We start from the raw sequence: 13,503 nt of genomic DNA, 5'->3' as shown, positions 1-13,503 counted from the left end.
CCTATAAATGATTAAATTGAAGGAATCTAGGGCTTATGTTAACTTTGATTGTGTTTGATGAAAATGGTAGACCTTTCCAACTTTGACTGTCTACTGTGCCAAAGTGATTTAGTTGTTAAACGGGAGTGAGGAGTGTGTTGATATAATGGTAATTATTGTCAAAATTCCACTTTTAACAACCATCAGAATTAGGCAATAATTAAGAGTAGGCAACGTGATCATGTCAGGTGAAAATATATATCAAATGTTTTACCGTTGCAACATTTGATGCAGTCACATTCACTGTGGTTGTCTGAAGCAACGTGTGCTGTAGAGTTCTTTGGTTATTCCCCAATTTGCAACAACGTCAATGAGAGTCATCACTATCTTTCCTTTGCGGTACCTCAAACTGTCCTGATAAACTTGTATGAGTTCATTTGACTCCTGGCTCACAGTTTGTCTGGGTACTATCATAACATCATCCCAAAACCTACTCTGAGCTGTAAGTTTTTTTTTGTCTTTAAAACAGGTTTTAACAGGATTCCTAAGCCCTTTTCTAAGATGCTTTGTAGATATGGGCCAAGTTCTGTTCCTGCACACTAAAGCTGCGTTTACACAGGCAGCCCAATTCTTGTCTTTTTTTCACTAATTGGTCTTGACCAATCACATCAGCTCTGAAAAAGATCTGATGTGAAAAGATCTGATGTGATTGGTCAAAAGACCAATTAGTGGAGAAATATTCCGAATTGGGCTGCCTTTGTAAACGCAGCCTAAGAGTCAGTCACTGATTCAATACGTGAGTCACTGACCACTGAAGGATGTGCAGGATATACTGGCCTTGCACTTTCCCCACCCTGTCATTATCACCAATGTTTCTTTGTTTCCGTTGAAAAGAGTCACTCTCAGCTGGCCATGTGACATATTAGTTTTACTGCAGATGTCAGGAAATGATTTAAGAGCGGGGGGTGAGTGCCTGTGGAGCTGGACAGGTCATGTCCGGCAGGGAAATGTAACCTACTCCCCTTCTTGGATAATTTTATTAAATGTAATAGTAGGTCTTTTTGTCCTCTCTTCAGACATGTGACCGTAGCATTTGTCAGATGAATATGTTTGCATTCCCTTCTCCAAGAGGCAGTTGGTTCTCTCTTCACCTAGTATTTGAGCTTTAGTTGCTTGTTTGTGCTTCTTTTTTGCTCCAAAGAAAAGAGGAAGATATCTTCATCATCCATGGTTCTGTGGAACTTCTCATATTTCTTTGCTCACCCGGCATCATTTAAATATAGGCTATTAGTCAATCCTACTCTGTGGGTGTCATCACGTCTTAAGAACCTGAGTTAGTTTCTGCTTTGCATTCATTTTGCCGTGATGGATGAGGGAAAAAGAATTCAGCTATTCAGCGTTTGCTGTGGCCTGGCAAACTGCACTAAAATAGCAACTGCTTGTAAGTAACAACTGCCACTGTAGAAGTGTATAAAAATAAACGTGTGGTCTGACTGCCCTGAAGCCAAGTCTAGGACTCTAGGTTTCGCGAGGCAAAGTGGTTTTGTCTGGTGTTTTTCATTTAGCATTTTACAATACGAACATTCCTTAATACAAGACCACAATAACTGCTGTACGTTTTGTTCCATGTTCCAAGTGTTGTTAATGTACTCTTTTCTAATAATACAATTTATTCTTTGTAATCCCTCCAACCCAGTAACCACTGTTGAAATCTGAGTGAACAACAAGCGCAGAAACACAAAATTCATTGTTTCGTTGTTAACTCCTAAATAGAAAACAAGACATCCTTGTTTCAATGTTAGTGAACCAAGTACTAAACAACTCAAACAAGCACAGACACAGACATCCCATCCCCCATTCTAATAACAACCAGCAGTGTTTTAATACGTTGATACTGAGTGAATCAGACTGAATCATCGGAGGCCTCAGCATGCCTGAGACCAACCCCTACTTAATGCTACATTCCTGAGCATAAAGCATCTGAGTGCTGATCTAGGACCAGGTCCTCCCTGTCCACGTTATCGTGTTCATTTGGGTCTAAAAGGCCAAACTGATCCTAGATCAGGATTCCTGTCTGCTCTACTCCTCAGTCCGCGCTGACCCAGATCAGGGCCTCACGGGGGAGTCACTCCATGCTTCCCAAACCATTTCCTTAGTCACTCACGAGACTGCCCAGGAGACTGCCCGTATATCTGGGAGCTGTTCTGAGTCAGTTTGTAAGCAATAGGCTATGTGGCCAATAGGCCTGTGGCTCCTGGCTGGCAACACCATCTTCTTTTGTGGAAAGATTTTGTGTGTGAACTGAGAGAATTTGTCAGAACTGAATTGGATGCCTAGGATAAGAGTTGCAGTAGTTCCTGTGGTTGGGTTTTTCGTCTCTGGTTATTTGGACAAATCAAGATTTCGCAGGTGTTAGCATCTTTTGAATTTCGGAAGGAGAGGGTACATTCGGCCTGTAACTTGCAAAGAGAGAGGGCGGAGCTCCTCCTTTCGGTTCCGCTCCTCTTTCTAGCATTTCTTGCTAGAACGTTTGGTCATTTTGGATAGTCACTTATGAGACTGCACAGGAAAACCATCAATCTGGGAACTATTCTCAAAGTCAGTCTGTGTCAACACTTAATATACAGTACACAGTATGGTCTACTGTATATGGCTCAGCTGGTTAGGGCATGGTCCTAGCAACAACACAGTGAGTTTGAATCCAGAGGCTACACAGATCTAACTTTGGTTGGCTTTGGATGAAAGCGTCTGGGAAAGTATATCATATGACATATTACACTTGAAATTATGGTCCATCAATGATTGTTCTTTCATTGGATGAGTGTTCCCATCATGACCCCACCCCCCACCAGAATGAATGAGGGATATTTTAGGAATGGTTTCAGGCTATTAACACCAGAGATATCAAGGGAGATAAAATGAGTAATTGAAGACTGCCGTTGCATAAAGGAAGGGACCAATGCAGACACAGTGGACAGATAAGAGACACCTTTTAATACTACGTGTAAACGCGTCTGAAAATGTGGGCACAATCGGAACGTGGACAAGATCAGGGCCAAGGATGCATGTTAGCGCCAGGTATAAACGGAGCTTAAGACACACTGTAAGACTAGAAATCTTACTGATTGGGGCTTTAATGCAACGTTTCCCTTTGGCACATTTGCCATCGAATTAGATATTGACAGAATCCAAACTGAATTTGTCACTGAGCTGTTTTTGTTCTCCTAGATGTAGCAATTGCGCAATATATAGATGGGTCTAGCTTCCTCCTGGAGCAACTGAGGGCATTTCCTGTTCTGTTGTTTGCAACCAACACAACCTGTTAGTGAATACTGTATTGTTCTAGTGAGATACATACTATATTGTCAACCTCCAGGCCACTGACTGGAGGTTGGCAAGGATTCACTATTCATTGAGCATGTATGAAATCCTGTGTGCTCCTCAGCTTGTTTCCCACAGACTCGTGCACCCCATGACTGCCGTGCTTGACACAGAGCGGCGCTGCAGCATGTTAACAAAAACAAGTGTCTTACGACAAGAGATATTATGAAACCATGAAGTACTGTGGAACTAATGCTCTTAGCTAGTGAGACTTTTCTGCTTTTGGCTTATCGTGTAATTAACTAGATGACTCCTTGGTGAATTCTGTCTGAGTAAAACTATTCAGTTCCACTCGAGCATTAGCTTATCATAAAAAATGAATGATTGTACTATCAGAGGAAGGAATGCAATGAATATGTAAACATTTCTTTTAGCTTTTCTTGAATATAAACAGTGTTCTCCCCTTTTTCTCTGTCCTACTTCTGGGCTGAGATGAGTAGTGTCTGATAAAACTAAGACAAACACTATGTATTTGTTTAGGCACATTTTTATTTGTATTACAATCAACAGTTTCCTAGGCCATTTGAAGAACAAGGATGCATTGGACTGGATTATTGCACATATCACAATAAGCAGATATAATACGTACAGTATTTCATTTCAGTAAGCCTATCTCTCACTTGTAATATTAGTAATATCTTTGAAAAAATAACTAATATCAATGTAATAAATACATTTTCGTTTATAAAAAAAAGACAATGGCTTGAGCACATGACAAGCTTAAAATGAACATTCATTTGTACAATTCCATGAGGCTCTCCCCCTCATCATTTTTTTTGAAGCAGCCTATAAAAACAAGTACAACTGCTAGGTTTATTTAAAAGGGAGTGGTCTACTATAAAAAAAAAAATTATATACAATTATTGTAAAAAAATAATAATAATTGAATAAAAAAACACTGCGTGGGAAATGCACCAGCAATTCTGTTCCAGCATTTTCCAAACCACTTTTCCACAGTGGTTGAGGAGAACATTTTGAGACACCACCATGTTGATGTTGAGTCTTCAAAGATATTCTCCACAGTTGACTTTAGCCTCGGTCCTCCAGGACCTCCTAGAGCCTGAAACAAGGACTAGGCTCCTCCTCAAAGCCTTGTCTTCCTATGAGTCACCATACTGCTCCATGCAGCAGTCATCATCGACGTGGCATGGGGGGAGGCTTCAATGCAATCTTGTGGCTTGCTCCTCCTGAGGTCTGCTGAACACACAGGGATCAATTAGACGGCCATCTTGAAACGTGCCCTTCAATTCTGGTTACGCAAAGAATTACGAACACAAAATGTATTTTTTATTTTATTTTTTTAACTTTTACTTTCCTGCGATGCAATGGTTTCAGAAGAGACTTCTTTTTTTTTTTTATCTAACTGCTATGAAGAATTTGCAAGACATGACTACGAAAAATGTGTTAGATAAACAATTACTTGTGGGTATTTGCTGGGTACCTTTGGTGCTGAGGGCTTGACTGGAGGCACTGGGTAAGGACTGGACTTGACTGGAGGCACTGGGTAAGGACTGGACTTGACTGGACACACTGGGTAAGGACTGGACTTGACTGGAGGTACTGGGTAAGGACTGGACTTGACTGGAGGTACTGGGTAAGGACTGGACTTCACTGGACACACTGGGTAAGGACTGGACTTCATTGGTGGCACTGGGACGACAGGCTTGATTTTCTAATAGAACAATATAAAACAATTGATAATCAGTTCATGATTAGACTGTGTGGAGACCATGTAGTTACTTGTTTTAACAGTTATACCATGTTGTTAACATGTTAGTCATCGTAATGGCTGGAATGACTCACCGGTTTGCTACTCAGAGTCGGCAAAGGCTTTGACGGAGGTAGAGGTTTAGTCTGATGATCAAATAAAAATGCTTGTATGAGTTTGGCACTGCAGAATACATTTCTAAGATTCCAGAGTTTATTAATATGATACATTTCGGTATTTCAATTTGCATAGCTCACCGCTTCAATGCGAGACTGTGGCTGCACTGCAGGCAAGCTCTTTGGTGGCTGCAAGACAACATTTTCTCATAAATATTCCTCTCCATTTAATTGGCATTTTTCTTTCCAAATATCCCTAGTCTATTCAAAACATACCAACCTTAACTTTGGGCAGGCTATCTTTACGAGTTCAGCAGCTGTTTCACTTCTTGTTGCTATCAATATATTGCACATAGGAACTACATACAACATGTATGATAATACTAGTAACTCTACATAACAGCTCTTCATCAGTCAGCCTGGAGGAGTGGTCATTTTGAGATAATGTTAACTTGTGGTAATGTAGCTCACCTGTGGAGGGGGCCTGGAAGGGACCACAGTGACAAACAGAGCGGTGCAGGCTTGTGTTGCAGATGACTCCATGAAGGTGGGTTGGCTAATTTGGGGGGGCTTGCTCAGAGGTTTGCTCTTCGCACCCCTCTCCCGGAACATTGGGTTCAACTGACCGGAGGTAGAGTGGACTTTCCTGCGCATCACACATCAATATGTTGATTACGTACCAAATCATTTGAAATGACAACTGCGAAGTGGTATTAACAATTCGTTTTTTAAAACGTGTATGTTAGTGAAAAAACTCACCTTTTGGAGGTGTAATTTTCTCTCTTGTTTTTCTTGCAGCACATCAGTCCTGCAACCAGGAAAGTGAGCAGCAACAACACAGCTATCGCTGCTGAGATGCCAGCTACCACCCCAAACTGGTCTGCAAAGCAAAACATAACCAATCATTAAGATGTTCATTTTCATGAACAACAATGCATGTCACAACAAAGTGAATGAGGCGTACCTTGAGGCAAGTCTGAATACTTGACGTCACAGTAGGGTGGAGCCCAGTCTGGGTCACAGTGGCACTGTCCCTTGTTGTTGCACACCTAACAAAAGAGCGCACAGTGTGAAGATTGGGTCCATACAATTCTAGCTAAGTTTTACTAACGACTCGAAATCGACAGCCAATGCACTCACCCCATTGTTGTGACATTTGGATGAACAGTCCTCCGTTTGACCATAGATTTTGACATCTTGGCATTTGTGATCATAGCAAACCTGTGGAAACAAAGAATTGTTCACTTAATTTGCCCTCTCATATGAACACCATGAATTCGTGTCCATGAATTCATATAGGCCCTCCCGAGGGGTGATTTGGAATTCATAAACAGTCTTACCTCGTTCACGCCACATTTAGTTCCTGTTGGGACCATGTCCAGAGATCTTATTTTATCCTGGTCCACTGCTATGTTGCATGTCCCCCCTCCCTGCATATTGTAGAAGGCCTTCTGCCCAGTGATGGGATACTCATCTCCTCCAAAGCAAAATAGTGTTCCACATTTCATATTCCTAGGAGAAGAAAACAAATTGACTTAGTATTTGATGTCAAAATATGGCAACATGTTTCTTAACAGCACAAACGTATGGAAGTCTTGTAATATCTGTTTTCTTCTATTTGTAAATTGCCTTCTTTACAATTGGCATTGTGTGGTCACATTCGATGGGAAACAGGAAATGTCAGAACACAGGAAGTCAGATGGGCGGGCACGTACTGTGGTGTGCAGCGAACAAAGCCATTTTTGGTCCTTCCGCAGTGGGCTCCTTCATTGCCACCCAGGTTTAGATTAAAGCAGGAATCCGTGCCTACTTGTGCCGCTAGAAAACAAGAGGAAAGGTGCGACAGTTACGACATGAATCCTTACTGTAGATGATCATCGTTGCACAATTCACAATATGACGTTCAACCTGCACTGACCGAATGAGATTATATCTAGGCCTAGTTTTTTTCTGGAAGGGTTCTGCTTTGTGCTAATGAAATAACATCATAGGGTTTTGGATGGTTACGCCGTGTCACAACTCGTGTAGTGTAAATGAGTGGCTATGTACTTCAAACAATAAAGACAGAAGTACCTGGTCCCCACAGTCTCTTGCAGTGTTGCTGAAGGGTCGGACATTGCCCATTGTAGCAGTAGCCCTGACCATAGCTACAAGGTTTCCCATTCATCTGAAAGGTGTCTTCTGGGCAATGCGCTGAAGTTCCAGTGCAGTACTCTGCCAAGTCACAGTCACTGGAAGCTCTTCTACACAAACTGGCTGCTTGTTTCAGCTGAAGAGTGAGAACAAATAGTTTAGCGGTTGAGGAATGACTTGATTTGTGCAGTGCTTTTCAAACATTACGCTCAAAGCGCTAACTTCAAAACGAAAATTGGACTCTACTACTACAGCAAAGTGTATGGTTCTTGGTTAGACGCCAAGTTTGGTTCATACAGTAAAAATAGTTTTTGATGACTGACTATGCCTGCTGAAACGTCTGTGTACACGTCTGTCTTACAGTCCCCTGACTGTCATATTAAGGAAGGATATGTGTAGTACAGTACAGGGAAACACAAGTGCATCAGTCTGTTTCCTGGTATTATTGCTGCTATTTCAACCCTGGTTTCTCCGAACACTCCTTCTCTTGTGGCTATGTTCTTTTTTTTTGCTGGTGGTTATTAGTTGCAGTTGGTTGGGTGTGTCTGTCTGAGTGGTGATGAGCAGAGAGAGATTGTACTGTATGTCATTGTTTAGTATGTTAGTCAATTTATGTCTACTCTTGGGACAAAAATGGGATGATAAAATGGAAGGTTTGTAATTGGCCGGCACTTTCTCTTTATGGACGTTACCAGCTGGTCTGACTCATTCAATCATACGGTGATGAGGCCTCCCGGGTGGCGCAGTGGTCTAGGGCACTGTGTGCCACCAGAGACTCTGGGTTCACGCCCAGGCTCTGTCGCAGCCGGCCGCGACCGGGAGGTCCGTGGGGCGATGCACAATTGGCCTAGCGTCGTCCGGGTTAGGGAGGGTTTGGCCGGTAGGGATATCCTTGTCTCGTTGCGCACTAGCGACTCCTGTGGCGGGCCGGGCGCAGTGCACGCTAACCAGGTCGCCAGGTGCACAGTGTTTCCTCCGACACATTGGTGCGGCTGGCTTCCGGGTTGGATGCGCGCTGTGTTAAGAAGCAGTGCGGCTTGGTTGGGTTGTGTTTCGGAGGACGCATGGCTTTCGACCTTCGAGCCCGTACGGGAGTTGTAGCGTTGAGACAAGATAGTAACTACTAACAATTGGATACCACGAAATTGGGGAGAAAAGGGGGTGTAAAAAAATTTAATTAAATTAAATCATACGGTGATGAGCAGAGAGAGATCAGAGGTGGACGTTACCAGCTGGACTGACTCATTCAATCATACGGTGATGAGCAGAGAGTGATCAGAGGTGGACGTTACCAGCTGGTCTGACTCATTCAATCATACGGTGATGAGCAGAGAGAGATCAGAGGTGGACGTTACCAGCTGGTCTGACTCATTCAATCATACGGTGATGAGCAGAGAGTGATCAGAGGTGGACGTTACCAGCTGGTCTGACTCATTCAATCATACGGTGATGAGCAGAGAGTGATCAGAGGTGGACGTTACCAGCTGGTCTGACTCATTCAATCATACGGTGATGAGCAGAGAGAGATCAGAGGTGGACGTTACCAGCTGGTCTGACTCATTCAATCATACGGTGATGAGCAAAGAGAGATTAAAGAAAGATGAAACCAGCTGGTCTGACTCATTCAATCGTACGTTTAATAAAGCACCCAGATTTCCCAGGACTTGACATATGACCGAAAATGCACTTACCTGGCAGTTTTCACAGCATGCTCCATGAGCACAGCTGGATCCCTCAGTGAGGCGACAGGTAGTGGGGTCACAGCAGGTATTCTTACACTCCTAGGAGGGACAAAAATCACACCAATCAGTTACAAAAGACAAAATAACAATTTAATCTAACCAAATGTATCGTTTAGTCAGTCATCCAAAATGTCTAATTTACAGTGCAAACAAAGCAGTCATGCGTGTGTATTTTTTTCTCGCCCTTTTATAAGCTTTTACAAAGTTTTATCATCTTGGATTGAGTCAGTGGAATAGTGTAAGACGATATAATCAATGCCAGTGCACCTTGTGCACCAGTGCACCTTGTGAGCCTGACTTACCTCCACAGTTCCACAGTCACACTCTTCTCCCGGGTCCAGGAAGGCATTGCCACAGGCAGGCCCCACATACAGCCTATCAGAGCCAGGCGTGTCCAGCAGACATCTGGGATTGGCTCTCTCCAGGAAGTCACTCAGCTGCTCCTGACTGCAGCCACTAAACAGCCCTGGGTACTCTGACCTAAAGGCGTGGGAATGATGGCTCACTTTAGAATGACTAACATAGGACAGTCCTCACTGTGTCAATGTGTTAGTGAATGTGTAACGTGTGAGTGTTTTTGTATTTACCTGACCCGATCTGCCATGACACAGTTGTCGTTGGACAGCGATGTCCCACAGGTGCAGCCTGAGGTATCATGGGACATGCCCAGGTTGTGGCCCATCTCATGAGCGATGGTTGAGGCAACGCCAATAGGGTTCATGTTGTGGTCCTGGTTGACTGCACCTGAACTTCCAGTGCACATGGCAAGTTTATTTGCCAGTCCGACAGTATCGCCCAAGAAATCTTTACCACTGTTGAAAACAACAACCAAATGTTGGAGGAAAGCTTTAGAACTGTCATTAGCTTTGCAAACCCCCCGAAACAAGACATTTGGCCATCGTTTCAATGCTATGCATTAAAAACAACATTTTATATTGATATTTTTTACAGCATATAATAACAAACAATTAAATAATGGTAAAATGATTGTGATTAATTGCAATCCATTTCCTTCCACACAATACAAACACAAAGAAGATAAGGCTAACTACTCACGTGACAAACTGGGCATTGTCATGCTGTGCCCTCTTCAGAAGGTCGTCTTGGCGCCACTGGAGAAACCTATTCAGGGTGTTCTCAGGACTGATCGTGACGTCAATGTGATCCCTAGTAGTCCATATCTCCAACCCCACCAGCATGACCCGGATGTTCAATGGCCGATACAACTAGGATGTAAAGACAGAGGTCTTTTCAATAACTCCTTCATTAATATAAGATATATGTACTAGAGACAGGTGGGGTGGGGGACTCCAGGCCCTAGGCCCTTGTTATTACAGTAGGCTAATTCAATATAGCATCCTAAGTACCTATAACTAGAACCTGGACCAGCTCAGAAAAACTCATTGACCTAACTATGCTCATGCAGCCATTCACAAACAAACACACAAAATGACTTCCTTGAAAAGGTACCTTATCAACATGATTGGCAATTTCCAGCATTCGACCTTGGGTTTTGCTTCCAAATCGTTTGTACTGAAAAAACAACAAACACACATAGGTTAGCCACCAACAAAGGCCGTCAGGAAACAAGAAAGAAAACATTCATCTATATTGATACATAACATAAAATACCTCTGTATAGTCAGCCACCAGATACATCTCCACAAATCTTTGAGGCCCAGTGATGGGTTTACTTTTCTGAAAAAAGAGAGAGAGAGAGAGATAAGAAAACATTGGACTCATCTTACAAGATAAATACAACATACATAACCTCTGAACACTTTGGATGTGTATTGTGTAAGTAACCAGAAGGAAGCATTAGTAAGTAACTGCATACCCAGCCTTTGGACTTGAAGAGGCCTGAGAGTCTGGGGGCCGGTCCCTGGTCATGGTCATAGACCGTGCTGTCGTTGGAGTGACCACAGCTGGCCCTGTTGGCTCTGAGGTGCTCCTGTCTGTACAGAGCATGCTCCCCATCGGCAGAGTCTCCTAAAGGTTCAACCAGGTAGACTTTCTGCTCAGCCCTCACAAAGCCACTGGAAAGACACATCAGAGGGCGGTTTTCTAAGTGTTGCATTGAAAAGCATGGACAATCAGTTTCTCCCCAATGAACATAGCGTTGTTCCTTCAAACGATATGATATAGTATGAATAATCAACATCAGAAGACAGTAAGCTATTCGGTATAGCAACTCTAATCGTTGTCTTAGAGGTGAAATGGCACTAGAGGCAACGTCATAAAAGAAGGGGACATTTCTAAATGTGTAAGACCTCTTTCAAAATGATTTCAACCCCAAATGTTTGTCATTCCTATTACACATCTGTGGAAATGTTGAAATTCTCAAAAGAGAACTTTGACTTCCAGTGAAATGTCAAGTCATTCAAAGGCATTCAAAAAGTTCAGAAACTGCTGATAGAAAACAGGAAATATGGAGATATCTCACTTACCTAATGCCAGAACAGATTCCAACACTAACGGATGAATCCTCAATACCTTGAATATGACCATGATAATAGCAGTGGTCCTAAAATGTTGAAATTAATACAAGTATTGGTTGAGAGCATATCTTAAAATACTGTACACATTAAATCTGCATAACATGCAATGAATCAAAAAATGTGACACAAAATGTAAGCTATTAATTTAAATGGCTTAAATACCTCATAATTTGGAAATGTTGTCACCCTCCTTCCATCTTCTGAATAGTGTGTTTCGGCGTAATTCCTCCCAATAAGTTGCCTATGAAAAGAGTAGGTAGTAGAACAATTAATTTAACTGCTACCAAATATGTTACCAAAACTCGTCTAGTAATTGGTGGACAGTTAAAAATTATTTACCTATTTTTCTCCAGATGAATAGTGTGGTTCTCGCCATCAATGGTTAATGCATATTGTAACTCGTCAGGATAAACCTAGCAAAGATGTTGTTTAGTTGTCGACAATGAAAAGCTATCCTGTTCTTTATAACACCCCTCATCATTGGGATTTGAAATATTTCCCTAATTTGCAGGGAACCACTATTACCTAATTATAGAGAAAATATAAGGGGATGTAAGCACCTGGTTTGAGAAAATGTTTCTTTTGACCCGACCAGTCAGTCTCTGAGGTCGGACGACATCGTAGCGCTCCACATGATCCAATTTCCTTGCGCCCTTGACCAGTACAACTGAAAGAACAGACATCCAGACCTACTTTAACAGTCATCTTTTTCTTATAGTAATTGTCATTGATTTAAAGTCTAGACTGTAGACATTGATTATACTACGAGCATCATACAAGTGATCAACTTTGCAATGTTATAAATAAGTACTACATGTGCTATTAACATTTGCGCTAATTAGGTCGCTGTCCTTAAAAATACTGTACAATAAAATACACCTTATTTTTGTAGTTGTTCATTGTAATTATATATGATTATATGTGAAATAAAGACCTTCAGATAGCAAATATTAAACCATAATGATATATTTTCAATTTACCCCAATACGTGATGCATAACAGGAAAGTATATATAGTGTATCGCATGGCTGGAGCGTAATATCCCAGAGTTTCTCAAATGTGCTGTACGCACCGATACTAATTTGATAGTGAACATAGAAATTAAGCAGCTCTGTTCCAGTGCCGCCTCTCCGTGACGTACGTTATCGCCAAGGGGCAGCCGTTTCTCGTAGCAATCATGACATCACTCACATATTACCGGAAAACCGGTCGAGATTATTAAGAAGGCTATAAGGCCACGCCTGACGCCCAAAGCGATATTTCACAATTTATTAAAATTAGTTGAAGGTTAGAGTTAAGGTAAGGATCAGTTTTACGTTTTTGCTAGTCGGTTTAAGCTTCAGCTGTGTCCTTATAGCCTCTTCCTTATTAGTAGGGGTGAGTGGGGTAAAATTAGCCATTTTTACATTCAGCATCACTAGGTCAAGGGAAATATAGTATTCTTTCTAACATATATTTCAGGATGTGGAGTATCCATGTCAGTAATCCAAATTAATGTAAACATAGCAGTTCTGAAAACATAGCATGTCCAAATAAAAGTGACCTCTTGGCACAATTTACCAGGTATGGGGCAAAATTAGTATAAGGACAGGGTAAATTCAGCCTCCTTCACATTCGTGGGCAAGTTCTCTGCATTTGAGGCAACTAAACCCATGAAACTGGTCAGTGAGATTCTTGATATGTTTAGCAAGCTCAGACTCCATGTCATCAGGCAAGACCTTCTCGCTACTCTATCATATCCTCTCTTTCGCACAGGTACATGTTAATTTATTTTTTGTCAATGTACCTCTTCAGTATCATTCAGTCTATTTTTTTTCATCCCTTGCTGCTGCTCAAATGGACTTCTTCCCTTCACTTTCAAGAACCTCAAAGGGGGCTAGACCCCTGCTTGTTTACCGTTTGTTTACACGGGGCATGATGATGTTACTTTTTTCAATCTTTACTAA

At 42.0% G+C, this 13,503-nt stretch overlaps 1 protein-coding gene across 3 annotated transcripts; it reads right to left on the bottom strand.

The window, feature by feature from the left end:
* Window positions 1-3,831: 3,831 nt before the first annotated feature.
* LOC120046218 (zinc metalloproteinase-disintegrin-like 4a) lies at window positions 3,832-12,655 on the bottom strand. Of its 3 annotated transcripts, none has more exons than XM_038991266.1 (23): window positions 12,538-12,655; window positions 12,118-12,224; window positions 11,897-11,970; window positions 11,720-11,798; window positions 11,507-11,583; window positions 10,897-11,095; window positions 10,692-10,757; window positions 10,530-10,592; window positions 10,116-10,285; window positions 9,647-9,871; window positions 9,362-9,539; window positions 9,009-9,098; window positions 7,258-7,453; window positions 6,900-7,002; window positions 6,525-6,696; window positions 6,325-6,405; window positions 6,149-6,233; window positions 5,944-6,064; window positions 5,656-5,830; window positions 5,326-5,373; window positions 5,164-5,214; window positions 4,781-5,032; window positions 3,832-4,557 (listed from the first exon to the last, which is right to left on the bottom strand). In XM_038991266.1, the coding sequence occupies exons 1-23, from the start codon at window positions 12,581-12,583 to the stop codon at window positions 4,495-4,497; spliced, it is 2,721 nt and encodes a 906-aa protein (XP_038847194.1). In that variant the 5' UTR covers window positions 12,584-12,655; the 3' UTR covers window positions 3,832-4,494. The 3 variants fall into 3 exon arrangements, with proteins under 3 accessions (XP_038847194.1, XP_038847196.1, XP_038847197.1); XM_038991268.1 differs by having other exon boundaries at window positions 4,802-5,032; XM_038991269.1 differs by having other exon boundaries at window positions 3,832-4,554; window positions 4,802-5,032.
* Window positions 12,656-13,503: the final 848 nt, after the last annotated feature.

Source organism: Salvelinus namaycush, chromosome 4, assembly GCF_016432855.1.
Source record: "Salvelinus namaycush isolate Seneca chromosome 4, SaNama_1.0, whole genome shotgun sequence".
In the NCBI taxonomy this organism is placed as follows: Eukaryota; Metazoa; Chordata; class Actinopteri; order Salmoniformes; family Salmonidae; genus Salvelinus; species Salvelinus namaycush.
Note: the sequence above shows the minus strand (reverse complement) of the source record. Positions and strands in the feature narration are given on the sequence as shown.

What these genes read in the sequence shown, in the direction of transcription:
- LOC120046218 (XM_038991266.1), bottom strand. Translation starts at nt 12,583, where the DNA reads ATGCGATACACTATATATACTTTCCTGTTATGCATCACGTATTGGG. An exon ending in TTTGTTCGCTGCACACCACA is followed by an intron (nt 6,697 to 6,899) that starts GTACGTGCCCGC and finishes TTCTTCTCCTAG; the next exon opens with GAATATGAAATGTGGAACAC. An exon ending in CCAAATGTCACAACAATGGG is followed by an intron (nt 6,234 to 6,324) that starts GTGAGTGCATTG and finishes CTCTTTTGTTAG; the next exon opens with GTGTGCAACAACAAGGGACA.